Source organism: Ceratotherium simum, chromosome 3 (genome assembly GCF_057802395.1).
Source record: "Ceratotherium simum simum isolate JZ-2026a chromosome 3, ASM5780239v1, whole genome shotgun sequence".
NCBI lineage: Eukaryota > Metazoa > Chordata > Mammalia > Perissodactyla > Rhinocerotidae > Ceratotherium > Ceratotherium simum.
In genome coordinates this window covers 66,562,797-66,588,906 of record NC_141902.1, presented here as the reverse complement: position 1 = coordinate 66,588,906, position 26,110 = coordinate 66,562,797, and the positions used below count along the sequence as shown (strand labels likewise).

General features: G+C 57.3%; 1 protein-coding gene across 1 annotated transcript; it reads right to left on the bottom strand.

Moving 5' to 3' along the window:
* Positions 1–1,051: 1,051 nt before the first annotated feature.
* LOXL1 (lysyl oxidase like 1) lies at positions 1,052–25,573 on the bottom strand. The gene is made up of 7 exons (XM_004421791.3): positions 24,103–25,573; positions 10,234–10,342; positions 7,082–7,219; positions 6,422–6,578; positions 5,654–5,749; positions 3,908–4,023; positions 1,052–1,386 (listed from the first exon to the last, which is right to left on the bottom strand). Exons 1-7 carry the CDS (start codon positions 25,247–25,249, stop codon positions 1,380–1,382), a joined length of 1,770 nt encoding a protein of 589 aa, XP_004421848.1. The 5' UTR covers positions 25,250–25,573; the 3' UTR covers positions 1,052–1,379.
* Positions 25,574–26,110: the final 537 nt, after the last annotated feature.

Below are 26,110 nucleotides of genomic sequence, written 5' to 3'. Positions count from 1 at the left end.
TGAATAGCATGACAGCCAAAAGGGGGGGCCTTTCTCCTTGGAGGACTCTGAGTGCAAATGGGCTGGGGGGTCCATAGTGATCTGGAGGGGTGGGTCCAACACCCTGCAGCTCAGCCAGCACCTGCCTCTGCAGCAGGAGCTCAGTGGTTCTCCGTGTCAGAGTGTGGGTCAGGAAGGAGCGCATTCCCATTCTACTGATGGGGAAACCAAGGCCCAGAAGTGTAGCACGACTTGCCCAAAGTCACACAGCCGGTGAGCAGGAGAATGGACCCTGGAACCCAGAGCCCCGGTTCTCTCCCTTTCTCTCTAGTGTTATCCGCTGGGAAAGCAGGGAGCTGAGGGAGGCAGGTGGGCGCAGAGGTATTCTGAGGGCTCCAGGGAGGCGAAGGAAGAGGGGAGTGCCCTCCTTCTGCTTCTTCCTGCCCGGACCCAGTGTCCAGGACCTTGAGGACACCATAGCCAGGGCAAGAGAGAGGGACATGGAGCCAACGGGCCTCCCCCCATCTCCCATTCCCACTGCCATCAGCCTCTGCCAAATATACTCTTGTCCCTTCCCTCCCTGGGGACACGCCACCTCCCACATGAAGCCTCCACCATTGCCCTGGGGCTGTGTCACTAGGAGTGGCGTGCACCGCCCTCCGTTCCCTGTGAGCTCCCTGAGAGCAGGAACTGATTCTCCCATGAGTGCTCAGTTCCAGCATAGGCCTGGCATTCAGTAGGTGCTCAATATGTGAGTAAGTGGCTGGTGGAGTGAGAGTGGGAGGCCACAGGAGGGGAGGGTGGTGGAGGAGCAGGAGACCAGCAGGGAGGAGTGGGATGGAGCCCCTCCCCCAGGGGATGTGGAACTCTTCCCACTTAGGGGCTCAGCCTCGGGATAAACCTGGGGAGGTTTCCATAGGGGCTTGATGCCCTCTCGGTCAAGGTGTGGTCCTGACAAGGTGGTAGCTGCCTTCTCCACATTCTGCTGGGAAGGATGAAGCCCGAGGACGTCCCCTGAGCCCAACCTGGCTCTGGCCAGCCCAGCCAGCAGGCCACATGCAGAACCACAGAGTAGAAAAACCTTATTTTATTCAGCTCAGGCCTGGGCAATCTTGCTCTGTGGCATGGCCAAAATATAAAAAATAAAACCAACAACCGACAAAATAACGCAGTAGAGAAAAGTTAAGTACAAAATTGGGCCTGGCATCCGGAATCCCTGTGGTTTCGGTCCACGTTTGCTCCCTGAGGCCGGCAGGGAGGGCTGCCCCTGGCGTCCAGCGGTCCCTGCCTGTGAGAGGGGGCTGGGCCCCTCGGGCGGGCGTGTCCTGGCAGGGGGCCACCTGGGGAGCAGGGCCTGCTTTGGGAAGTGGGGAGGTTGGCCGTCTGTCCACCCTCGGAGATCAGGACCTAAGGGAAGAAAGAGAGCAGCTCAGCAGCAGGCTGCGGGGCAGGGCCTCACGCAACCCCAGCCAGGCCCCTGCTGCCCACCCCAGTCAGGCTTCTCTTCCACAGCCCAGGTCCCAGGGGGCGGGGGGGCAGGCACAGCCTCCATTTCCCTCAGGGATCTGGGCTCAGGGGAAAGGGGCCGACCCCTCAGCCCCAGCGCCCGAAGAGGGGTTTCATGGACTCGCCCACCCACCCAGGGCACGGTCTCAGCGGCCCCTCTCCCCGTGCCCTGAGTCCCAGATTGTTTTCTAGGCCATTAGCAGAGCTGCTACTGTCTGGAAATACTTTCTTGTTTTTTCTAACTCAGTGCTTTTTGAAAAAAGCCTCCTTTTTCCTCTTCAGAAACATGATGGAAACCCACAGGCGTCAGTCCCGAGGCTGTTCTGGGAACACTCCATCCTGCTTCCTGTGCCGGCCCGCTGCCCGCCTGTGGTCAGGGTCGCAGAGACTCTCTAATAAGACCTGACCCACTCCAAGCACTTATGTAAAGGGCTCAGAAAGAAGGACCTTGGCCTTCCCTGCGCCCGCAGGCCTAAGAGGACTGGATGGGAGCTCAGGGCTAATTCTCTGTCTGCCGTGCTGAGGGGCCTAGCTCACTGCCTGGGAAACGGGAGGCTGTCTCAATCCACCTTTCCCAGCAGCAGGCGGGTCTAGAGGAGGATGCAGGGTCCCTGCCTCCCTGCGTACCCCTCCACCCTCTTTTTTTTTGCATGCCCCTTCCTTCCTCCCTCCCTCCTTCTCCTTCTCCAGAACTGCATCCCAGAAAACCTCTATCATTTAGGTGTCCCTTGAATTTTGAATGCCTGAATGAGACAGGCCCTGAGGAGTGAGAAGGTGCTGGAAACCCAGGCCTGCAAAAGAGATAAGTTGCTAGGGATGGGGCAGGAGTCAGCCATTTCAAACATACTCTGTGACCTGGACAATTCTGATCTAATTCTGCTTATGACGAACCTAATCTCTGTATTGAACTAGAGGCTGCTGTTCTCATTTTTAATACACATGGTGCAGTGGGGGCTGTGAACAACTGTTCACAGCTTAGTGGTAGCAGCTAAGGGTGAAATGGCTGTCTCTAAGTGGGTCCTGACTCTGGTCACAGACTGAGCCCGGACCCTGGTCACACATTGGGCCCCAATCCTGATCACACACTGAGTCTCAACCCTGGTCACACACTGAGCCCTGATCCTGCTCACACATTGAGCCCCAGCCCTGCCACACACTGAGCCCCAGCCCCGGTCACACACTGAGCCCCGACCCTGCCACACACTGAGCCCCGACCCTGATCACACACTGAACCCAGACCCCGCCACACACTGAGCCCCGACCCCGCCACACACTGAGCCCCGACCCTGCTCACACACTGAGCCCCGACCCTGCTCACACACTGAGCCCCGACCCTGCCACACACTGAGCCCCGACCCTGCCCACTGAGCCCCGACCCTGCCCACACACTGAGCCCCGACCCCGCCACACACTGAGCCCCGACCCTGCTCACACACTGAGCCCCGACCCTGCCACACGCTGAGCCCCGACCCTGCCACACGCTGAGCCCCGACCCTGCTCACACGCTGAGCTCTGACCCTGCTCACAGGCTAAACCTCTCGTACCTGTCAACCATTAATAAGTATACACTTTTGGGGAAGATGCCCCTCTGAGCCTTGGAATCTCTGGCATTTGTCCCCCAGCTGAAGGACTAAAGCTCTAGGACTACTCTTTTTTTAAATGGAGAAGACTTGCTTTGACCTGATCAAGCATTTTAATATATGGAGTGGGGTGGGGTTTCTTAGTGAGTTTGTAAGCTGGGGGTCCCTCTGCAAAGTACTTCACGTGGGGAATCAGGAGAGAGGCTGAGGACAGCCAGCCTGGGGCAGCGACAGCTGAGGACCCTGCCCAGGAACCATGTGCCAAAGGCCTGGGCTTAGAGTTTATCAACCCCTTCGACAACAGGGCCCAGGGACCGATGACAGCTCATTCCAACTGGAATCACTTCTATTTGGGACTGTTTAATCCACTTGATAAGGATAATAATGATCACACAGCTGCCATTCATTGAGCACCACTGTGACGGGTTCTTGAACACAGGCCTTTAAATCCTCCTCATAAGCCCACGTGGAGTGCCTATTTTATAGTTGAGAAAGGCAGTTCAGAGAAGTGAGGTGAACTGCCCAATGTCACAGAGCGAGGACTGCAGAGCCCATGCCCTTCCACCCACCCATGCTGCCTCCTGCTGGTTTCCACTTGAGAAATCTGCGGGAGCCGCACCCCAGATCAACACCCGCAGCCTGTGCGCCCCCCATGGGCACTCAGCGTGGGATTGGCATGGACAAGGCTCCTCCTGCTGAGCCTGTGGGCTGGGCCCACAGGCAGCTGTGTCTGGCCATCAAGGTGACCCAAAGTGCAGGTAGCTTATGTACTTCATGTGGCCCTGCCCGCTCCCCAGGTAGGAAAGGGGCTGGGGCAGGGAGAGTGGTGGGCAAGCACTTACTGGACAATTTTGCAGTTTGTTGCAGACGCATAGCGACCTGTATAGTGGATGTTGCATCTCACCACGTTGTTGGTGAAGTCAGACTCCAGAACAATGTACTTTGGGTTCACATGCACCTGAGGAAGGGGAACGGAGGGAAAGGGAGCTGGTCAGGGGGCTGCGCTTCACCTGGTCACCAGGGAAGGCAGTGGAGAGGCAGGCAGACAGACAGACACAGAGGAGACAGAGAGAGCAAGACAGGGAGATGGAGAAAGACCATGCCAGACCAAGAGACACAGAGACGGAGACACACTGGAGACACATGGGGAGATGCAGAGAGACAGAGTGAGGAAGGAAGAGACAGCTCATAGTCAAAGAAAACATCACTGGATCACTCTTTTCAGAAGATGGGAAGCTTCCCCAGAGCCAGAGCCCAGGCCAGGTGGGCCCCACATGGGGCACTCAAGATCAGAGAGGTTGAGTCACCGCCCTAGGGAACACAGCAGTGAGTGAGGGACCACGCAGGGGTCCCATGCCTTGTCCCCGACTCTGAGGCTGGCACCCTTTCACTACACGTGCCTGTCTAGGTGACCTGTTGAAGGCCTGTCCGGTGCCAGGTGGCATCTCCTGCCCTGGAGCGCAAGTCACCTGACACTCATTGAGACAATGGCCCAAGAGTAACCTGTCTGAAGAAGAGCTGTCAGGACACAAGGAAACCTCTTAAGTGTTGCATTAACTGGGGGGTGTGGGGAGCTTCACTGGGGTAGGCTACACCCAGCCTTATTTCCAGAACATTTAAAAACAGATACAATGATCTCACTCTTAAATCCTCATACAGTCCTTTGGGGCAGGAACTGCACGTTACTTATGCGGCTCAAATCCCCAGTGCCTAGAACTCAGAGGGGCCTTTGTACGTGTTTGGTGGGTGGACGAATGAGGGAAGGAAAACAATACCCTTGACAACCCAGCCCCTGGGTGAGGCCGAACAGAGGCCCCACCGAGCCCGCTGAGAGTTGCTCAGGATGGGGCTGCAGCCAGCTGCTTCCGGCTTGCTGTGTTCTGGAGCAGCCTCTCCAGCAGCCCGTCTTCATGCAGGTTAGAGGTGTCTTCACTGCCCTTCCTTTACTGAACTTCGGCCTGGAGCAGTGGGTCCAGGGGAGCTGGCAGAATGAGCCCACCCTCGCTTTGCACCTGCGCAGAGGAGGCCGAGATTTGGCTTCCCCAGGTGAGGTCGTGATGACTGGGCCCCCACGCAGCCTGCATGGACGTCCCACGTTGGGCAGTGTGTCCTTACCATGCTTTTCTACTTGTCAACGCCAAGGGAAGGGGCACTGGAGTGAGCATACATGGAGCAGGGGTTCAGGCCGGAAGGGACTATTGGGCATGGGAGCCCTCGGCTTTGTAGGGGTCACTGTGAGGAGTTGAGGGTCTCTCTCAGAGAAGGGCAGTGTCCTCTCCCAGAGGGCACAGAGCCTGCCTTGCCCCGCAGACAGGAGGATGGACCACATGGCTCTCCAAGTCCTCCGTCACTGAGAGAAAACAGAGTCATCACCTCCTCTAGCATCATCACACCTGGGCCGAAGGCTCCTTGGTGCCTTTATTGGAAAGAGGCTGTGTCTGCCTGAAGCTAAGAGCTTCCTCCAGAACATCATCAGCTGCTCAGCAGCTGGGGAGCGAGCACACCCAGAGGCTGAAGCATATCTCAGAGGAGGGGGAAACTGAGCATGAGCTGTAGGTTGGAGAGGTGCCCCAGAACAGGAAGCCCACCTTGAGGATGTAGTTCCCGGGCTGCACATCGGTTATGTCAATCCATTGGCAGTCGATGTCCGCGTTGTAAGTGTCATAGCAGCCTGGGCTCAGGCCCTGGGAAGAGGGACAGGAGTAGAGGTTGGGGTGCTGTGCACTCCTCAGAGCCACCCCATGCCCACCTCAGCAGCCTGGGGCCTCCTTCCTCATGCTTCAGCCTGATCCTGGCCTAGGATAGCTGCTCAGAGTTGGTCTGCCCCTTCTAAGTCCAATGGGTGGGTGGACCAGAAAGACAATAGAGAGAGATATAACAGTCATATGGGAAGGATGTAATGAAGGAGGGAGGGATGCCTGGGAGACATGGATGGAGGAATGGATAAAGAGACAGGCAGGATAGATGGACATTCTGTGGGATGTTTGGACAGACTGACAGAAGGACAGATCTGGATAGACAAATAGGCAAACGGAACATCATGCCATCTAGATGTCACTGGAATGTTCCTTTGTTTCCACGAGCAGACAACCCTGGGAACGACACAGGAATGGGCACAGGTGGGGGGCAGTCTCCGAGGGGTCCTGTGGTGGCCTGAGGACTGGTGAGGATACCCTCACTCTGACTGAGTGGCCGGGGTTCTTGGCACTAGCCCGTCCTCAGCTTGGCCCAGCCTCCCCTCTCTCCTGGGCGGGGCTCCGTCCCGCACTCACTCCCGTGGGCCCGCCCTGCCTCTCCCCGGGGCGGGGCTCCATCCCCCACGCCCCAGTGGCCCTGCCCCGACCCTCTGGCCCAACCTGCGTGTGAGAGGTGCACGCGTAACGCTTGAGGTTGCCAAAGTCGCAGGTGCTGTCCTCCAGGCAGAAGCTGGCCTTGTGGCCCTCGGCTACCTTCTTGCCTGTGCCTGCATCCAGCAGGTCGTAGTGGCTGAACTCGTCCATGCTGTGGTAATGTCTGGGGCAGAGGAGAGGAGGCGGCAGAAGAGGGCTTGGTCACCCCTGGGCTTCCCGTCCCGCACCCCTCCTGAGACAGGCCCATGACCCTGCTGTGACACAGCCTCCTGACCAGTCTGGGCTCTGGGGGTCCGTGGTCCTGCGTCCCACAGGGCGGCATCTCTGCTGTCCCCACCTAGCCAGGTCATCCTAGGAGAGCAACTCCTCACGACTCATTTCCTCGTGGGCTCTAACTATACTGGCCTCCCTTGGGCAATGCCCTGTATTCTAGACATTTCCATCCCTTATCAAGACTGATCCTTCTACGTCCCATCTTCCAGTCCAGCTTTTGCTACGGCTCCTCTGAGAAACTCTTGGCCCAGAGACGTATCCTTGGCAGGCAACACCTCACCGGGGCCCTCCCGCCGGCCCCTGCCCCTCCCAGAGGCTAACGCGGGAGGGGAGCTCAGGCCCGAAGCCCCTGGCCCAGAGGAGGAAGCGGGCGAGGCCGGGTGGTCCACTCACTGGTGGCAGCTGTGCCACTCCCAGGTGTGCCGCGGCCGGTTGGGGAGGAAGTCCGCTGTGCCCTGGTTCTTCACACGCTGGGGGAAGCGCAGCAGGACCCGCACGTCGTAGTCGGTGGCCTCCGGGGCGTAGGCTGTGCTGTGGGGACAGGTGGGGAGACTGGAGTGGGGCTGGGTACCGTGACACCGACACCCAGAAGGCCGACTTGTCCCTAAAGATCCTCACGTCTGACCCCCTGCACTGTGGCAGAGGCTCCAGCCTCTCCCCCGGACTCTCCCCCTCTCTCCTGACCTCCATGCCGGCCTGGCTGTCCCCTCCTTTCTGGCCTCCACCGTGTGGCTGGCAGCTGCCAATGGAGTCTTTCTAAAGAGCATCTGGTCTGACAACGACCCTCTGAGGGTCCCTGATGGCTCTCAGCTGGGGGCAGCCCCTGGGGGTGGGGGCATATCAAAATCTTTGGAGGGCTTTTTAAAAACGGCCCTATCCAGGAGAGTCTGGTAAGTTTTCCCTTCTGCGGACAGAGCCCTAAGTGTTAACCAAAGTACGCCACGTTGCTCTCACGTGTGGGCCTAAGCAACAGGCTCGGGCTCTTCATGGTCAAAGCCTCTTCACTTTCCTGGTTTTGTCTGCCCTTCTGCTCCCCCACACACCCTTGGTTCCAGCTTCCAACACTGTTTCCCAAACGGACATAACTCTTTCACTAATCTGTACTTTTGCCTCTGCTGTTCGCTTGATCCAGAACTCACCCAGCCTCCTAGACCCAACTCAGGACCCCTCCTCCAGGAAGTCTGCCTTGATTGCACCACTTAGAGGACTCCTGACTGCCTGAGAGCTCTAACAGCACTGCCTGCAGCACACCCGGATACGGTCGGTGAGACTCCGCCACCTCTCCCTGACTTTGTGGCTTCAGGACCTGCCCCTTTCTGTTCAGGGAGCATGGGTCTAGTAGAGATTGCCTGCTCACAATTCACTTACTGACCCTCAACTCCCAACTGTGACGGGCCTTGTGAGAGGAGAAGGAAAAAGAGAGAAGAATGAGGGGCAGCAGTGAGGGCACACGCACGCACACACATACACACCACCCGAGGGCTGGCTGAAGGCTCCTTCCCTCTTCAGCTGACCGCAGACAGCTGTCCTGGCCGGCCCAAGGGGCACTTTCCTAGCCCTCTTTAAGGTCTGGGTCTTAAGGCCAGAGGCAGGCGGTGGCCAGTTGGGGGGATTAGCTCTTTCTGAGAGGATGTCTGGACAACAGGCAGTACAGGCTCCTGTCTGCCAGGACGTAAGTCTCTTGGCCTTGTCTAGGGGATGCTTGGAATCCGTCTGTGTCTGGACTGGAACAAAACATCCTCCTTCCCTCTGTTCAGTTAAATCCTGCCCTTCTGTTTGGCTCGGCACACCATGGGAAACCATCAGGGTCTAGGTTCTAGGCCCAGCATGACCACAAACTCGTGGCGAAACTCGGAGCAAGTCCTCCCCTCGTCTGTATTCTGCCTGCCGTCCGTGAACTGGCACGGGTTTGCGGCCCACACTTTCGATGATCTCCAAGGGCCCTCCCGCTGCAGTTCTGCTGCATTTTCTAGGTCTGTATCTGTGCCCAGCCTCCTCCGATGCCTCAGACCTTGCAGACCTCTCCCTCCTCTGACCTCACACAACTCCAGCCTGCTAACGGCTCATTCTGGCTCTCCTCCCACTCCCTGCTGCCTGTTTCTGTCATTGGGGCACGGGGTGAGGGGCAGCTCTCTCCAGCTAGACCTGGAGATCCCTCAGGGCGGATCTCTGGCTGCCTCCTCCCCAGCCCAGCTGGGACACACGGCATGCTCCATGAAGACGGGCTAATAGTTTGGCTTTGACTCAAACTCCTCAAAACTCAGCTCAATGGACTGCCATGGAGGCTGAGAGTTCCTCACCGCCGGAGGAATCACAGAAGGAGCATTATCTTATGCTCTCTTCCCAGGACAACGGAGACGAGACCTGAGTGGGCAGGCGACGGAGTGGTACTCAACGTGTGGTCCCTGGACCCGGGCCAGTTCGCACACTGTTTGTTGCCAGTTTGTAAAGAGATAAGGAACTTGCTCCAGCATGTAAATCAACTACATCACTAATCACACTGCTTAGTTCAGCTGACACTATTGGTTTTTGAAGCAAGACTCTCTCGATGAAGGATGCGGTGAGTTGAGTTACATTCTAGTGCGAGCTCCTTATCTTGTTACAGATAGAGAGCGGTCTGTGGTCAGCTACTCTCAGTGGCAGTGGACTAGAGGTTCCACAAGTGAGAAAATGCTGAGATTCCAAAGGGCTTCCCAGATACTAAAAAGTGAAAGTAAACAAAGAGCTCCCACGTTAAAAAAAAAAAAAAAAGCAAATAATTACAAAAAGTAGGTGATTTCAACATAGAGGGATGTCAACAAAAGAAGTAGGGCAACGTAACCTTTAGCAAGTTCTTCTAGCAAGGGAGGTGTCCCCAAAGCATAAGTATTTGAATAGAATATTCGCTGTTCAATTCAGAAGCAGAATCCCCCAGAAATAACGGAGAGTTGGCTGTGCTCACCTTCTGGGTTCCTGTAAACTGGCATCCTCTTCCCCTCTCTCTAGTGCAACCCATAACTGAGGCCTTTTTGTCACCCATGCCCACTGCCCCTGCTGTGACCCAGGCAGAGACAGCCTGGGCCAGCCAAAGCGACAGCTGTCCTCTGTGAAGACGGCTCAGCAATCCTGCCCTCTATCTGGAAGGCTAATCCTCTGAGAGGACTTCCCTGGGCCCTTGTGGGAGCCCTGGGAACCTGGGCTCCCCACGAGGAACCTTCTCACGCGGCAGCTCAGATCAGAAAGGTTTTAGTTCCCCTTACTGCTCCTCAGTATCCTGACGGGGCAACACACACCTTCGGGGCCAGGGTGAAGATTACATGCCACAGTGAAAGTCAAGTTCCTCGTACAGTGATGCATACAGACATGTCAGATAGTCGCTTGTTCCCTTCCCCTCCTGACTCCCGTGGTGCAGGCAAGGCTCACAGATGAAAAGGTCAGGGTCCTGAGAGGCTCAGACACTTGGCCAGGGGCATGCAGCTTGCAGGCAGCTGGCTAGCATGAGCATGGGTTCCGGAAGACTCCCAGGGACCGTCTCAATTCTCCATGCTTCCTCCTCAGCTCCTTACCTGGCCAGACACTTCTCCTCCGCAGCACAGCGCAGGGAGTACAGATGAGCTCTCTGCACATAAGTGGATGCTTGCACGTAGTTGGGGTCTGGGACCAAGTCAGGGAGACCTGGAGTGGGCAGTGGGGGAGAGGGAGAAGAGCATGGCACTGAGGAGGGTCAGGCTGGCCACCGTCAATGCCCAGAGACCTCCCCAACCCCAAACACCCTTTGCCATTCTTCTTCTACACAGGCTGTCACCTCCTCCTGGAAGCCTCCCACCCCCAGCCAGGTGTGTGATTGGAACCATTCTCCCTGGGCACAGGTGTGGGGTCAGGGAGGTCAGGCAGTAGGGGCTCACCTCTGGGGCTCCATGCTGTGGGAGCCGCTGGGACCTAGAAGAGCTGGGACGTGAGCAAGATGTGGGAGACAGGGCAGCATTTGGAGAGCCAGAGAAGAGGAAAGGGTATCCCTGGCAGGAGTAGGAGCATGAACAAGGGCCTGGAGGCAAGACTGAGTGAACCAAGTAATTCCCTGACAGAGATGCTCCCCTCCACGTCCTTATTCCCCAGGCCTCTGGGCACCAGCCCCCAGACGCCCTCTTCTCCTCTCACCCCTGCAGCCAGCATTCTTCGTGAACCACCAAGAAAGCCCTGGGCTTCTGGCCCAGAGTGGGTCCCAGAAGGCTCATGGGCAGAGCCAGGTGAATGGTGGTTGGCAGAAGTGAGGTGGGTAGGAAGGGATGGGCTAGCAGGAAAACATATCCCCACAGCAGCCTGCTGACCAGGCAGGATTCTCAGCCTGGGCACCCAGCCCGACCTTCTCAGGATTCCTTTCTTCCTGCCATGGTCCCCCGGACCTGACCACGCCCTCCCGTCTGCAGCCTCTGGCCTCCAACCTGAGGGGGCCCTGGCTCCCTCCCCTGCAGGGCCTAGGGTCCAGTGCCCACGGAAGACTGCTCCAGCCCTGTGGTCACGTGTTCCCCAGGATATGCTAGAGCCAGGGGTCTGTCCATCCTGCCTGCCCCCTCTCTGTGCATAAGTTAGGCCCAGTGAGAGTTATTAGGACTAAGCAGAAACCAAATTCAGGTGTCCAGACCCTATCCGCATGAAATAAGGAAGAAATGATCTTGATGTTGAGTGTGGGAATGGTGGGGCACAGGTGGGGTGGGTGGTGGGCAGGGGAACGCCAGAGCCCTGGGCTCCATCCCAGCTCTGCTACCAACTTAAAGGACAGTGGGCCTGGGGCCTCAATGTCCCCTCCCCTCTCAGGCTTCAGGGATTCTGGTAGAGAAACGATAAAATGAGGCTGTCAACTCCCCTTAGCTTCCTTCAAGCCCTCCGCTGTTGTGGGCACGCATAGCGAGGGGGCGTGAGTCATGCAGACAGGATTCCAGCACCTTCTTCTTGCTGCCAAAAGCTCCTGTCAGCTTTTAGGTCCAGAGGATAAGGCAGAGAAGGACTCTGGCTTCTGAGCTTTTCACAGAGGTGTCTGCCTGCACACCACCCCTCACACACACATCCCTTGGGCTCCCAGACTGTAGCTCGACTCACCCTGGGGCCCGGGCCTCACCCGGGAGCAGCCAGTGTGATCTCACCTACTGAGAATGAAGAGGAAGCTGGGAGCACAAGGGTGGGTGAGGATGAGGTGGCTCCTGGCTGATGGGGGCCATCTTGGCCAGCCTCAGCCCCATTACTCAAGCCCCCAGGAATGCCTGCAGTCACTTCCCAAGGGATCCTCAGGCCCTCAAAGCAAGGGGCCACCTCGGGGCCAAGCTGGTTCTCAGCCTCTGGTCCTCAGAAACCTCTGGGGGAGAAGCGAGGAAAACACGAATGCTCCCCTTCCCCATCATCAAAGTGCCTTTCCCTCAGCAACATGTGGGGGTGGGTCAGCTGGGCTCGAAGCCTCACGGGACCCAGCATTTGGCACCAGACATTCCGCCTCCCCCACCCCTGGCCCAGTTTCAATAAACACTGCACAGATGGCTCCACAAAGCTTTTCTGGCCCGACCCTTCCTCTCTAGGCCATTCCGTGAGTTGCCTGTGCAGTCCAGGGAAGTTAGAAGAGCCAGTTGAGAAAAAGGTCAGGGGTATTGAAGGCTGGTGCCACTCCTGGCCTCTGACTGAGCCCTATGGTCACACACTGAGCCCTGACCCTGGACCTATACTGAGCTCTAATCCTGGCCACACACTGAGGTTTGACACCTATCAACAACTCTGAACCTCAGACTCACTGTTGTTTGTCCCCAGATTATGGACTAAAAGCTCTGTACCTAAAAAAAAGAGTCTTAAAAAGAATTGCTTTCACATCATCAATCCTTTTTGATTATAACTGAGTGGAATGAATTTTTTTTTGTAAGCTCCAGAGCCACGGGGGAGGGGCATCTATAGAGTCTACCTGTGGGGATTCCAGAGGAAGCCTAAGGACAGACACCTCAGAGCTGCTGCTGGTCACATTCTGAGCCCTGACCCTGGCTATAGATGACCATCTTCCTCGCACTGTTGAGGAATCTCAGGTTGAGGAAGGTGCCTCCTGCTCCAGGAAGTCCTCCCTGACTGGCAGTGACATTCCAGACTGCACACACTTCTCCTGTCTCACTACTAGATCTGGGTTGAGCTATAATTAGATTTCATCATAGTCACCTATGTCTACTCCCCTCCAGACTATGCGCTCCCTGAGGGCAGGGCCTGGGTCCCACTTACCCCCTCAGCAGGGCAAAGCCCCATGCTTTAGGCTGACTGACTGCCCCATTCCGTCAGCCTTTCTCAGGCAACCTTCTTGAATGATTAGTGGCTTAATACTTTACTTTCCAATCATCCATGAGCATGCTCTACACCTTGTACCCTGTAAGACATCAGGACACACATACATGCTGGAGGGAACGGAGGCTCAGAGAAGGCAATGAATTTGACCACAGTCACACAGCAAGTTGCGGCAGCCCCAGGAGGAGCTCCCAGGTCCCAACCCCCTTCCAGGACTCTACTTGTCATTCTTCTCTTTATAAAAATGAACTTTTTTGAAGTATAATCTACAGTCAAATGCACAGATTTTAGGTGTACAGTTTAAGTTTTGACAAATGTATACGCGGTGTAACTACTACCACAATCAAGCCATGGATTGTTCCCACCATCCTTGAAAGTTCCCTCCTGCCCCTTCCCAGTAAATCCCCCTTCCCCCCGCCACCACCTCTGGTAACCACTAATCTGTTGTCTAATGACTTTAGATTAGTTGTGCCTTTTCTAGAAGTAAAATGGAATCACTACAACTATTATTTTATCATCTTTGTTCTACATCTCTGACCATCCCAGGCGTCCTGTGACTCCCCCAATGGGCTCCCTCTGGCTGTGCTCCACCTCCGTTGCATCCTCATTGCCCTGGGGGAAGCTGCCGGAAAAGAGAGCAGCCTTGGGAGTTCAGGCCGGGTGCCCCTACCCACTTCAGATCCCTTGCCCAGGTCCCTGGGCATGGCAGGCCCCCTCCCTCAGCTGGTATGTTTTTCTAGGAAGGAACAATGCCTCCTTCTCCGGCCTGCTCTCCCAGGAGGCATTCCATCAGCAGCCAGGCCTGCAGGCTTGGCTCTTAGCCCCTCCACAGGGGCTCGGGCGTGGGGGTGGGTTGTGTGGTACTGGAAGAGGGCTGGGGGAAGGCTTGAGTGGGGGCTTGTGGATGTAAGGGTGGGGCACAACCAGGCCCTCCAGGCAGGGTGGCCAATGTTGGGTGAAGTCTAGTTACAACCAGACCATGTGCTCACCCCCCATCCCAAGAAGTGTGCATCTTAAAGGAAGATCCTGGAGAGAGGGTAAGGCTTACTCAGAAGACAGTGAGAACTATCAGTAATTTTGAGGAGGGGCTGGGATCTCTTACCAGAATATATGGAGTCATCCAGCCCTTGGACCTGGCACTTGGGGTCTTTATAAAGTGGACTTCAATGAGAACTTTCCTGGAGACTCCCGTTTTTATAAATGCAGAGAAGTGAATTGATCATAATTCTCATTTTAGAGCAAACTAACCATTATCACTGGTCTATGCAAGGCCCCTATATTGTAATAAACATTTTTAACCTTCATCCTCATCCTTGACCCTCAGACATATCCTTGAACATCTGTGTCTCTGTGAAAAATCTGCAGTGTGTTGGAGATGGGGTATATATTCTTAAACTACATAAATTATATTGTCTTAGAGGTCTCATTCTGTTTCTTGATTTTCTAGTCAATGTAAACTTCTAAAATCTATCTAGTTCATTGTTTGTCATTGCTAAATACAATTCCACAGTCTGTACCCTCCATGGCTGATCTAGCCAGTCTCCTGGGGATGGACCCTTGGGGACGGGGCCGACCACTCAAAGACTGGGCAGATGCTCTTGCTCAGGCTACCCAGGGAGGTCCTGGTCACCATCAGTGTCCTGCCTTCCGCACCAAAGGCAGACAGGAGCCTGACTTCTTACCCCACTCTGTCACAGATCTTCTGTGTGACCTTGGGCAGGTCTGGCCCCTCTCCAGGCCTCACTGCCTCCACTGATCCAGATCTGATTGTCCTCTGCCCCACTGAGGGCCCGGAGCCCTGGGCCAGCCCCCTGTGGGTGCTCTTCCCCAGAAGGAATGAGCTGACCATGGTGGTTGCGCAGATACGGATTCAGGCTGCACAGAGCCCTGGCCAGGTTTGGGGGGACACTGAGTCACAGGGCAGCAAAGGCCCCTGGGATGGCTGAAGCCAGGCTGCTCAGCAGGGGAGGGGCTGGGTGTGAGTGAATCGGGTCCCAAGGCCATTCTGTAGGCACCTTCTGGTCAGGAAGAAGCCCCTCTTGGAGCTTCCAGGGCAGTGAAGACAGAGTCAAGGGACAAGGGCCAGTGATCTGCATCCCCACTCTGCCCCTAGAGCTGCCTCTGTGGGGGATCCAGGGCCCCTTCTTGGGGGGCCGATGTGCTCAGGACCAGCCCACACTGCCCTCCCTCCTCCAACCCAGGCTGGGCCTGGAGCTGCTGGCTGGCCCACATGCCAGCCCACAGGAAGCTGACCACTGTCTTCCCCTTCCCCGGCAGGACCCAGCTAGGGCCTTCTTGTGGCAAAGACTCTAGCAGGAGAGTTTACCATCTAGTCTCAACTCCCACTATCCAGGTCTCTTCTACCTGCTTAGGCTCAGTTTCCCCAGCTGGGTGACGGGGAGACTGGACTAACCGGCCCTTGAGCACAGGTTGGATGGCTCCATAAACACTTGGAGACTAAAATATTTTCAGGAGCTATGCAGTCCATTCCCCAGCCTCGGGCAAGAGCCCAAGACCTCTCACAACCTCTACAGAGAGGACTTTAGCAGCCAGGAAATTCTCCCACCGTCTGACCTAAATCCTTCCTGCTTTAGGAGAAATCTGTTCCCTCGTGCTCAGCGGTTCCTGGAGGCTGCCCAGTGCACAGGGCCTCCGGTCACATGCCTGTTGCTAGCCCACATCTCACCTGTTTTCCTCCTGGCTTCCCCTTTTCTGTGGTTTCCATAAACCTCGTCTCCTTCAAAATCTTTCCTCCCCAGGCCTCCTGCTCACAAGAAGCAGACGAAGGAAAGTGGAATGCAAAGGGCTGGAGGATAAACAACGTCCAGCAGGAACCGGTCAGCCGGTTGTGAAATATGTGCAGAGCGGGATGTCTTGGCTCATGCAGCCAGACTCCAGAGGAGCCCCTAGGTGGGGAAAGCAGAAAGCTCACAGAATAAGGAGGAGCCAGGAGGGCCTCCAGGGCAGGAGCTGGCAGCTCTGGAGCCTACGAAAGTATCATCTAATAATCAGGAGATTAAATTGTCAGCACCAGCCTGGCGGTGCCACACCTGTGTGATGAGGCGACAGTTAAGGGGCTGTAGGATCCACTGTGCCCCACCATGAAGGGCCAATCCCAGCCCAGGCAAAGGAGCTATGGTGGCCATAGAGCCAGGCCCAGAACCTTCAATGGCTCCCCTTGCCTACAGAATCAAGCCTAGACTTCTCAGGGTGGCAGCTACGGCCTTCTGTGATCTGGCCTTAACCCGCCCTTCCACATCTCTTAACCCTAAGGATCCATGGGCCGCTCTCTAGCACACCTGACCTTTTCTGCCCCTAACCTCTAACCCCATGATGCCCCTGTCCTGCAATTCCCTGCCCCCCCCCGCCACACACAGCCCAGCGTTTCCCTCACTGGAGTACACAGTCTTTAGACCCCAAAGCCTACCTTGTTTGTCCTGACCACCCCCTGCCACCACTCTGTGCCCCTCTCCCTCTTCCAGCACACATCTGCTGCCCCCACCTGACTGGGAGAGCCAGTTGGGTGGCAGCAATGGCCTCACTCATCTGTGTGGCATGACCCGACTCAGAGAAGGGGATCCGTGTGTGTTTGTTCAACTGGGCAAAGTGCCCGGGAAGCAGGCCGAGGCTGCGCTGGGACACTCACCTTTGGGGAGGTTAGCTACCCTCCCATCTGGCCAAGGCTTCTGCCATCTCCTTGCACACCTCACTCACTCACACCCTTCCCAGCGTGAACACAGCCCCTACCCTCCTGCCCTCCCACCCCGTAGGCCCAGTGCCCCCCGCCTCCATCTCCAGAAGACTTCCTGGATGCTGCCATCTCCTGGGTTCCCTCCCTGGCCCTCAGACCCTTCAGTGACCCGAAGTTTTAATTTTTCTTACAAAACCCACTCGGCCCACAGCCTTCCACCTCAGCTAACAGTAAGTCCATCCTTTAAGCTGCACACGCCATAACTGTGTTATGCCTGACCCCTCTTTGTCTTACATCCCACATCCAATCCATCGGAAAGCCCATCGGCTCTATCTCCAAAATATACCCTGATTCTGACTTCCCACCACCTCTGCTGTTACCACCCTGCCCGGCCACCATCATCTCGGCCTGGATCTCTGTACTAGCCTCCTCTTGGTCTCCTGCCTGCCTTCCCACTATCCATTCCCAGGATAGCAGTCAGGGACCCTGTTTAAATGTCACTGTTCAGCTCAAACCCTGCAGTAGCTCCCCAATGCATGGAGAATAAAAGCCAAAGTCCTCACAGTGGCCTACAAGGCCCTCCATGGTCTGGGCCCTGTTACTTCTCTGACCTGTCTCCTGTCATGCCCCACTCCAAAGCCATTCTGCTCTAGCCACACTGTAACACACTTGAAAGCCCTGGGGAATTCCTGCCTCAGGGCCTTTGCACTGGCTGTTTCCTCTGTCTGGAACGCTCTTCCTGCAGACAGCTGCATGGCTCACTCATTTGCTTCCTTCAAGTCTCTGCTCAAATGTCACCTTCATGAGGCCCACCCTGACCACCTTTGCAACCTCCCCCAACACTCCAGATCTCCCTTACTTATCTCTATTTTTTCCCCAGCACTTACCACCTTCTATTACTTATTTACTATGTTTATCCATGAAAATACAAGATTCACGAGGGTGAGGATTTTGTGTCTTTCTTTTCACTAATGAATACCCAGCTGTAATCCAGCGCCCAGCACCAAGGAAGGCACTCAGTGAGTATTTGCTGAGTGGCTGAATTTCCTCAGGAGATGATATCTGCTCTCCTCAGCCAGACGAGACCCCCAGGGGGAAGGGGTGAGTGGGACTGTCCTCTGCCTGCCGCCCAGCTGCTGGCCTAGGTCTTGGTGCACAGCAGGTTATGGGAGCTGGAGGGACGGGCAATATGGAAGTGGGCCTGGGCCACTGCCTCCTGCTGCGAGGCTGAGACCTCGGTGAAGACAGGGATGGCTCCGGGGCACCTCTGAACTCCCTGCACCAGCTCAGGGCCTGGCACCTGCGTGCCCTCAGTGAGCACGTGCACAAATACTCACACCCCACAAAGGGTCTGAGGGCATCTGCCTGCATGAGCACAGACCTCATTATTAAGTAGAGGCTGGGCCTGATTCCAAAAGTCCTTTCTTTTGAAAAAGGATTCGCTTTGGGGTTAGAAAGCCTGTGGTTCCAGTTGGCCCACAAGCAGGAGGAGGGGTGGGCTGTCTCCGGAGGCTCTGATGGCAAATCTGGCATTCTGGCACCAGTGTCACCCCATTTCCAGGTGATACTGAAATGCCCGGTTTCTGGGTGCCCATCAGCAAGGGGGAGAGGGACTCAGGTGCAGCCCTGGCCCTGTAATCCTGAATGCAGACAAAAAGGCCCTCTGGGTCCAGCTGCCTGTGGTGAGAAGGCCGTTGGGTCAGGGCAGGGGAGGGGACAAGACCCAGCCTCTCCTTCCGGCCTCCTAGCCAACTGCTGCTCCGCAGGAATGCCGGGCACAGAATTGGAAGCAGGTGTGGGCTGCCTGGGTCGACCACCTGCCTCCTACCCCCGCCCTTCCTCTCCTGCCATTCCAGCCACTGCCCTGGGGAGTTTTCCATGTGTTCTTGGCTTGGACAGGAGTGGGGGGGACTCGGGCTGGGACTACTGGGGAGGGGTGCCCGCGGGAGATGAGAAGACATGGAGATGGGGCCCCTGGGGTTAGGAGAAAGGGAGGAGGACGACGAAAAGCCAGAACTTGCACACCAAGTGTGGCAGTAGCCTGGTGCCCGGAAGCCCCTAACGACTCCCCCCCTGCTCTGCCACCACCCCAAATGGCTCTGTGTGGCCTGCGAACTCAAGGAAAAAATCCAAATTTTGGATTTCCAGGGGGTTTAGACCTGAGAGGAACAATGAACCCAGACTCATACCCTTCCCTGAGGGGCAGTCCAGCAGGGTCCAGGCCTGGCCACTGATGAACTCAGAGACCTTGGATGAGTTACTGAACTTCCCTAGCCTCAGTTTCCTTGTCTGTGAAATGGGGGTGACACTACTATCTATCTCACAAGGTTTCTGGGGGGCCTAAATGAGAAAAGGAAGATACAATGCTTGGCACGGTGTCGGGTGCGTGTTAAGGGTTCAGTAAATATCAGTTGCTATTATTATTTACAATAGGAGCTGCCTCTTCTTGCAGGGATGGTCCAGTTGAGACCAGGGGAGAGAGGATGTGACTTTACAAACTGGATGATCAGAGAGGAGACAGGAAGTCTGCCTGTGATGAGGCTGCCCAGGACACTACTTGTTTGTTCTGACACTAGTGACCTTCGACTGCCAAATGGGGAAGTAGGAAGAGGACCCAGTTCCCTCTGTCTCCACAGCTGTCTGACCCTTACCACAACTTCCTCGGCCTGAAGACTCCATTTCTCTCCCAAGGAACAACTCCTTCAGGGAAGGAAGGAGGGATGCTGAGCTGTGATTCTGCCTCCACCAGTCACCAGTTATGTGACCTTGGGTTAGTCATTTAACCTCTGAGGGCCTCCGTTTCCTCATCTGTGAAATGGGGATAATAATACTTAGGGTTGTTATGAGGATTAAGTGACTAATTGCAAAGCTCCAAGAAGAGTGTCAGGCATGTTGTAAGCACTATATAAGTGTTGGTTAAATAAATATTCTGGAGTCTGGAGTGAGAATGACAAGGCCTCACGCTAACACCACCCTGGGGAGATACTCTTCGCTTCCAAAGCCTTGCACACTCACTGTCCCCTTGCACCCTGTCACAACCAGTGCCTGGAACATACCAGGCAGTCAAGTATCTATGGAATGACCAAAGGAATGAGCAAATAAATGAGATGTGCAGAGGAAGCAATAATTAGAAAAAAATCAGAAAAAAAATAATATATAGTGGTTAAGAACTCAGGACAGGGAGTCATGCAGACTCAAATCCCGGTTTCACTACTAAGAGGCTGTGTGACAATCAGCAAGGAACTTGTCACTTTGTCGATGAAATGGTCTCCTGGGGTTGATGAGGGAATTAAGGGAGATGATGTGTAAAGTGCCCAATATATGCTAGCATAATCATCCCCTGTGGGTGCAGCGGCAGGAACTGAGGCCCAGAGAGGGGGAGCTGGTGGAGGAGGCCCAGGCTCTCATCCTGCCCCACCTGGCTCACAGGTGGAGCAAGGGTCCTCCTGGGTCAACTCAGTGCAATACAGAGGTGACAGGCTCGGTTTGAATTCTGGATCGATCAGCCGCATCCAGCTGTGAGACCTCCCTGGTCTCAGTTTTCTCCTCTGAACCAGAGGACTGTAATCTCCACCTCTCCCGGGGCTGTGAAGGTGAATGAAATGGCACATTTAAGCCACTAAGCTCAGCAGGGGCTCTTTGGCAAATGGCCGAGTTGTCAGTATCATCCCCGCCTTGGGGCTCTAACTCTGGACACCTGCTGGGTGGAGGCCTGCCTCTGTCCTTCCCAGCATCTACTCCAAGCCCTGTGGAGGTAGGCAGGCGACCTGGGGTGGGGGCAGGGAGCCAGGGCTGCTCTCAAGGGCTAAGGGGCCCTGTCTGGCCTCTTGGGTGCAGGAGGCTGGATGGATAGGGGAGTACCCTAGAAACACCCCAGGTGTGTAGGAGATGAAACATCTAGGCCCAGGAGGAGCACAGTCCCCACGGGGGCTGTGGAGGCCTGAGAGAGGGAGGAGGAGGAGAGGGAAGGAAGGAGGGGCCTCAGGTTCTGGAGCTGTAGACTAAGGCATTTAGATTTTGTCCTGAAGGCCTTGAGGGCCACAGAACCTTCTTGAGCAGGAAAGTAACATGGTTGGCCCTGCATGGGTTTATCTGCCCCATGTGTAGGATGGACTGGCAAAGGAGAGGCTGAGGGCAGGGGACCAGAGAGGAGGCAGCCACAGCTCCCTCCTGGCCTCTGATTGGCCGTGTGAGGTCAGGGATGCAGGACCCACGCCAGGCAAGGCTAGCGCAGCCATCAGAGATGCCCTAGGAGGAGGCAAGGGCAGCCTGCTCCATGTTACTTTCACAGGGTCGCCAGAGCTGGCCAATCAGGCCAGGGGTGTTAGGGGGAGGCCCTGGGAGGAGAGGTGTGGTCTTCTGGGGATGGGAGTCCGCACTAAATCCACAAGCTCAGAGAAGCTAAGGCTACGGGGAGGCAGGAGCAGGGGTGGGGAGCGTGGGAGAGGAGGGCCTGGCTGTGGTGGAGGGAAAGGCACAGAGCAGGGGACACGGGGCCTGGGAAGCAGGATTTCCTGAGAGCCAGGCAAAGTATGTGACCCTCTCTGGGCCTCTGTTTCCTCGTCGTCTCTCCGGTTACACGGTTCAGAGCTGGAGACAATGGTATTGCAGGAGGCCCTGGGCAGCCCCCACCCAGGGTGGGATGGAAGAGGGTGCAGGCACCCAAGGAAGAAACCAGGCTCTGGACAGGCGTTTGGAAACGGCCCAAACACGGAGGGATGTGGGTGGTGCACACATGTGTTTGGTGTTGTTAGAACACATCCACGCCCACACACACGCAGGCTGCCAGCGGCCGGCCTCAGACCCCTGGGTGTGTGGCCAGGAGGAATGAGGTCAGTCTCAGAGAATCCGCCCTGGACTCCCACACCAGGCCTGGGGGTCTGATCTCAAGCACAAGGCCTGGCCCTTCCTGAACTGGGATTTTCCGTGGTCCTGGCCTAGCAGAGTGGGGAGGGGGAACCAGTGGCCGGGAAAGGGACCGCTCCCTCTCTGGCTTGTGAGCCCCAAACTAGCCTACACGGGGTCCCCACTCCCACCCCACACACCATCCCCTCCATGCCTGGGGGAAGAGGCACCTGGAGGGGCTGACGGCCACCCCTTGAAGCAATGCTTGGGCACCTCCTCCTCTGGGAAGTCCTCCCTGAGCCCCTAGTCCCTGACTGGGGCAGCCCCTCCTCTGCGCTTCCCTAACAGTGCCTGCCCAATCACAGTACTGCGGTGCCCCTTCTGCTGTGCCCCTCCAGGGCAGGGCCTGGATTTGAGCACACCAGCACACTCCGCTTGGCACCTCGCATACTCCCTTCAGGGGAGAAATGTCTTTAACCCAAACGAATGTGGGGCTCAGGGGCAAGGCCAGAGGCTCTGCTAAGCACCAAGCACCCCCACTCCAGACATGGCCTTGCCCTGGCCAGTCCCCCTCTGAACCTTAAGAAATGACAGGCCAAAGTGGGGCCCTAGAAAACCCACTGGCTTGGAGCACAGACGCTGAGTGCCAGGCCTGGCTCTGCCAGCAGTGCTGTGGCATTTGAGGCTTCAGTTTTCTCCTCTGCCCAGAGGCGGGGCGCTTCTGGCCGAGCCCCACTCTGCGGTCTTGCATTCTAAGAAAAGCCACCACTAAAGCTTAGCACTCTGTAGGTAAAATGTCCTCTCCTCCAAGCGGCTCTAGGAGTAGCTGATGCACACTGTAATCCGCCCTGTTGCAGGGATGCTGCAAGGCCCAGTGAGGACCAGATGTGGGCAAGGCCACCGTGGGCAGGAGGATGCCCCCTTCGTCACATCACAGAAGGGCCCTCCATCTAGCTCCTGTAGGTTCTCAAAGTGGGATTCAGCACCCCTCTTTAATGTTACTCCTACTACTTGGGTGAGGGAGTGGGTACTACAAGTGGGGACACTCCTCTCCCCTAGCCTTGGGCTCCAGCAGTCCCTAGGGAAAGGGGAGTACCCCTCCCTCCCCCTAGCAGCAGCCTCTCACCCAAGGTCAGTATGGCTTCAGACAAGGCAGCAGGCCCCGTGCTGACAGAGGCAGAGGAGCAAAGGCTGAGGGTGCAGTACCTGAGCCCCTGGGCGGTGAAGGGCTCAGCCCTCACCTGGTGGGCCTGGCACACCCTGGGCGTGGAGCAGAGAATCAGCACTGACTGCAGCCTGAGAGAGGCAAGGCAGGGGTGGAATCCATCTGCACTGGGGACCGAATGGAAAACCGTGACGGAAGCTGACTTTGGACTTGCAGAGACAGAAGCAGGAAATTCTAGGACAGCAGAGGATGGGCCAACAGCCGTCTAGCCCTGGCCAGACCTCTGGTGGGCCCTTGCCACAGTAGCCCACCTGCTAACAGCACCTGGAGAGTTGTCCATGTGAAGAAGAAAGGCTGCCCCCCTCACTGTGCCCTCGGGTACACATGCCCCAGCCCCTCCCCCGCCCCCCAAAAAGCCAGAGGGAGGCCTGTCCCCAGCTGCCTCCTGGAACTCTCCTCCAGGGCCAGGACCAGGGTGAACTGAGTGAAGAGAGTGAGGCACTGGCCAGGTGTGCAAAATTTAAGAGGGCGCCAAAAAACTCAACAACCAAGATAAGTAATATTTGAGGCAAGATTTGTAAAAATCAAAATTAATGCAAAAAATCTGTGATGAACAAAATTTCAAATAAAGACAGGATCAGTATTGCTGATTTTTCAGTTTGCCTCAGACTCGAATATGGCTTGGCATGGCACCATTACTGAGTCTATTTAAAATTTGGATATTTTGTTCATCATGTTTTTGCATTATTTTTGATCTAAAAAATATATTAAAATATTACTTATTTTGATTACTGAGGTTTTTGGCGCCCCATTAAATTTTGTGCCGGGGCCAGTGCCTCACTCACCTCTCTAGTCCAGGCCTTGCAGTGTCCGTCTGAGCGAACTCCTGATCATCTAGTCTGGACTCCTGCCTGCGGCAAGAGCCTCCCCTCTAACCTTTTGCCCATTCCGGCCAAGCTCACACATACCCAGTGACTGAGACTTGCCACACCTCCAGAGGCAGCCCCTAAGGCCTTTCGGAGCCTGCTGCTTCCTGCTTCACCCTGTGAGGCTGGCACAGAGGCATCTCCAAGGGTGGAGGACATGCCCTGAGTGGAATGAGGGAGAGGCAGGGAGAAGGGCTCCTTCCTTTTGTCCCCAGATGACCCAAGCCATGTCTACAAGGTGCCTCCTCCTAAGGCCCGGCCAGTCCCTCCACCCCCTGGCCCCCAAGCCAGGGTCCCAGTCCAGGAGTGCCTGGCCAGATCCTGGCACTGATGATGCGTGGACGTGGGGAAGGCTGGGAGGAGGGACGCATTGGGGCTGTTGATGGGAGTCCTGACTTAGCAGTTCAGGGGAGGCCTCTGGTAAGGGAGGAGGGGTCTGGGTGCCAGGTGCGGTTCGCTAGTGACCAGGAGGCCGGACAGCGGGCGCCAGGACGGTACTCACCGCGACCGTTCTGGTTGGGCCGGTACACGCTGCCCACACTGACGCGGCCCTGCTGCGCCCCGTTGCGCTCCCCACCCGGCGGGGGCGCGTCCGAGCTGCGCACGGGCAGGTAGGGCGGCTCCAGCACGCGGAAGGGGGGCTGCGGCTCCACGCGCGGCGGGGCGTAGGCCTCGGGCGGCACGTTGGCGTAGGGCGGGTACCAGCCGAGGCGGGGGTCGCCTGCGTAGGCGCCGCCGGGGGCCTGCGCGGCGTCGGGGCCCGGTTCGGGGTAGGCCTGCTCGAAGCCCGCCGTGCCCTCGTTGTACAGGCTGTGCGAGTAGCGGCGGTCCAGGCCGTCGGCGGGCTGCGGCGGCGGCGGGGGCTGCGGCGCGTAGGGCCTCTCCGGGGCCGGGTAGAAGGTCTGCGGGGGGTACTCGGGCTGCTCCTCGCCGCCGCCGTACTCCTCGTAGCGCGCCCGGGGCTGGAAGGGGTAGACGACCCCCGCCGAGGCCACGGCCGCCGCCCCCGCGCCCATGCCGGCGCCCGCGCTGCGGTAGTACACGTAGCCCTGGTCGTAGGTCCGCGATGCGGGGTCGTAGGTCTCGTACTGGCTGACGTAGGGCGCCTGCGGGTAGGGGAACTGCTGCGGGAAGGAGGGCGGCTGGCGGTAGGTGGTGGCGAAGGCCGAGGCCGAGACCGAGGAGGCGGAGCCCCCGTGCCGTTGCTGGGAGACCGAGGTGCGGGCCCGGGCCATGCCCGTGCTGTCCCCGACGGCCACCTCGCGCCAGTTGTCGGGGACCTGGCCGAAGCCGAAGGGGTGCCGCGCTTGGCCGCGCACGGTGTCCGACGCCACGCGCCCGGGCAGGGGCAGGGACGGGGCCTGCCGACGCCGAGGGCCTCCTTGGCTGCGCCGCTGCGAGGTCTGGGGGGCGCCCGCCAGCAGTACCCGGGAGCTACTCTCGGCGTGCTGAGGCCGGGCCGGCACGTACTCTGAGCCTGAGTTGAGCAGGCTGTACACCTGCCCGTTGTTCTCCCACTGGATCAGCTGCCGCCAGCGCCCCGGGTCTGAGCCCTGCCCCGGTTGCGCCTGCTGCCCGTGCACCAGGACGCAGAGGCAGGCGCCCCACACCAGGGCCCCCAGCCGCCCGCCGGCTCGGGCCAGAGCCATGGTGGCCCCTCTGCAGAGGCCCGGTGGACCGAGAGGCTCTCAGGAGTGGACTCCTGTGCGTGCTTCTCTTTCCACGGCCTCGAGGACAGGACGGCTCCTTGCCTGCCCCAGCTCTAGCTTTGTCCATCCTGGCCTTGTCCCGAGCGGGACGGCTCCTCCGATGACAGCATTTCGAGGCCAAGGGGTCAGGACAGGGCAGGGGCGGTGCCCAGGGCTGCACGAGGCTCTCTGCAGGGCACCGGGCAGGCAGGACTGCCTGGGGGCCTTACATGGCCAGCCCGGCACTGGCTGGCCGCTGGGCTGGCGCTTTCCCACTCTGAATGAATAAGCAACAGGCTTGGAGTGTTGGGAGGTTTCGGGCAGCCTGGTCTGCCTGCTGGGGCCTCCTCCGCGGGGCCCTACGGCCCGCCGGGTTTTAGCTATGTGGCCTGTCCCACAGCCGCTATGCTCCCTCAGTCCCTGGAGCTCCCAGCCAAGCCAAAGACCTGCCTCTCAGAAAGAGAATGAGGCAGGGAGTAGGAGGAGGCCTCTGGGGACTCAGGCCTGGTAAGTGGGGCCCTGGCAGGGAGAACAGGGCTGGGGTGTCAGCACTACTCTGGCCAATTTTCTCTGCTTTGGACTCAGCATCACTGGTCTCACCTTACTTATTGGCTTCTTGTTTGGGCTTGAATGAGCCCCTGACACCTGTCCACTCCAGTCTCTCCCCAGGACCCCTGGGCTCTCATTCCCCAAAGGCAGTGCTAAGAGACACCCTTCTTGTTGGTGGGCCTCCTTGGGGAGATGCTGAACCCCAGCTGAACCACCCTCTAATTCTGGACCCTCACTTTCTCGGGCCGGAGTACAAAGGGGCTGGAGCATAAG

Bases quoted from the DNA above. Each gene is read 5' to 3' on its own strand.
- LOXL1 (XM_004421791.3), bottom strand. From the start codon at position 25,249: ATGGCTCTGGCCCGAGCCGGCGGGCGGCTGGGGGCCCTGGTGTGGGGC. The intron at 10,343-24,102 runs GTGAGTACCGTC...TGCCCACTCCAG, and splicing joins GCCCAACCAGAACGGTCGCG to GTCTCCCTGACTTGGTCCCA. The intron at 6,579-7,081 runs GTGAGTGGACCA...CCTCTGCCCCAG, and splicing joins GAGTGGCACAGCTGCCACCA to ACATTACCACAGCATGGACG.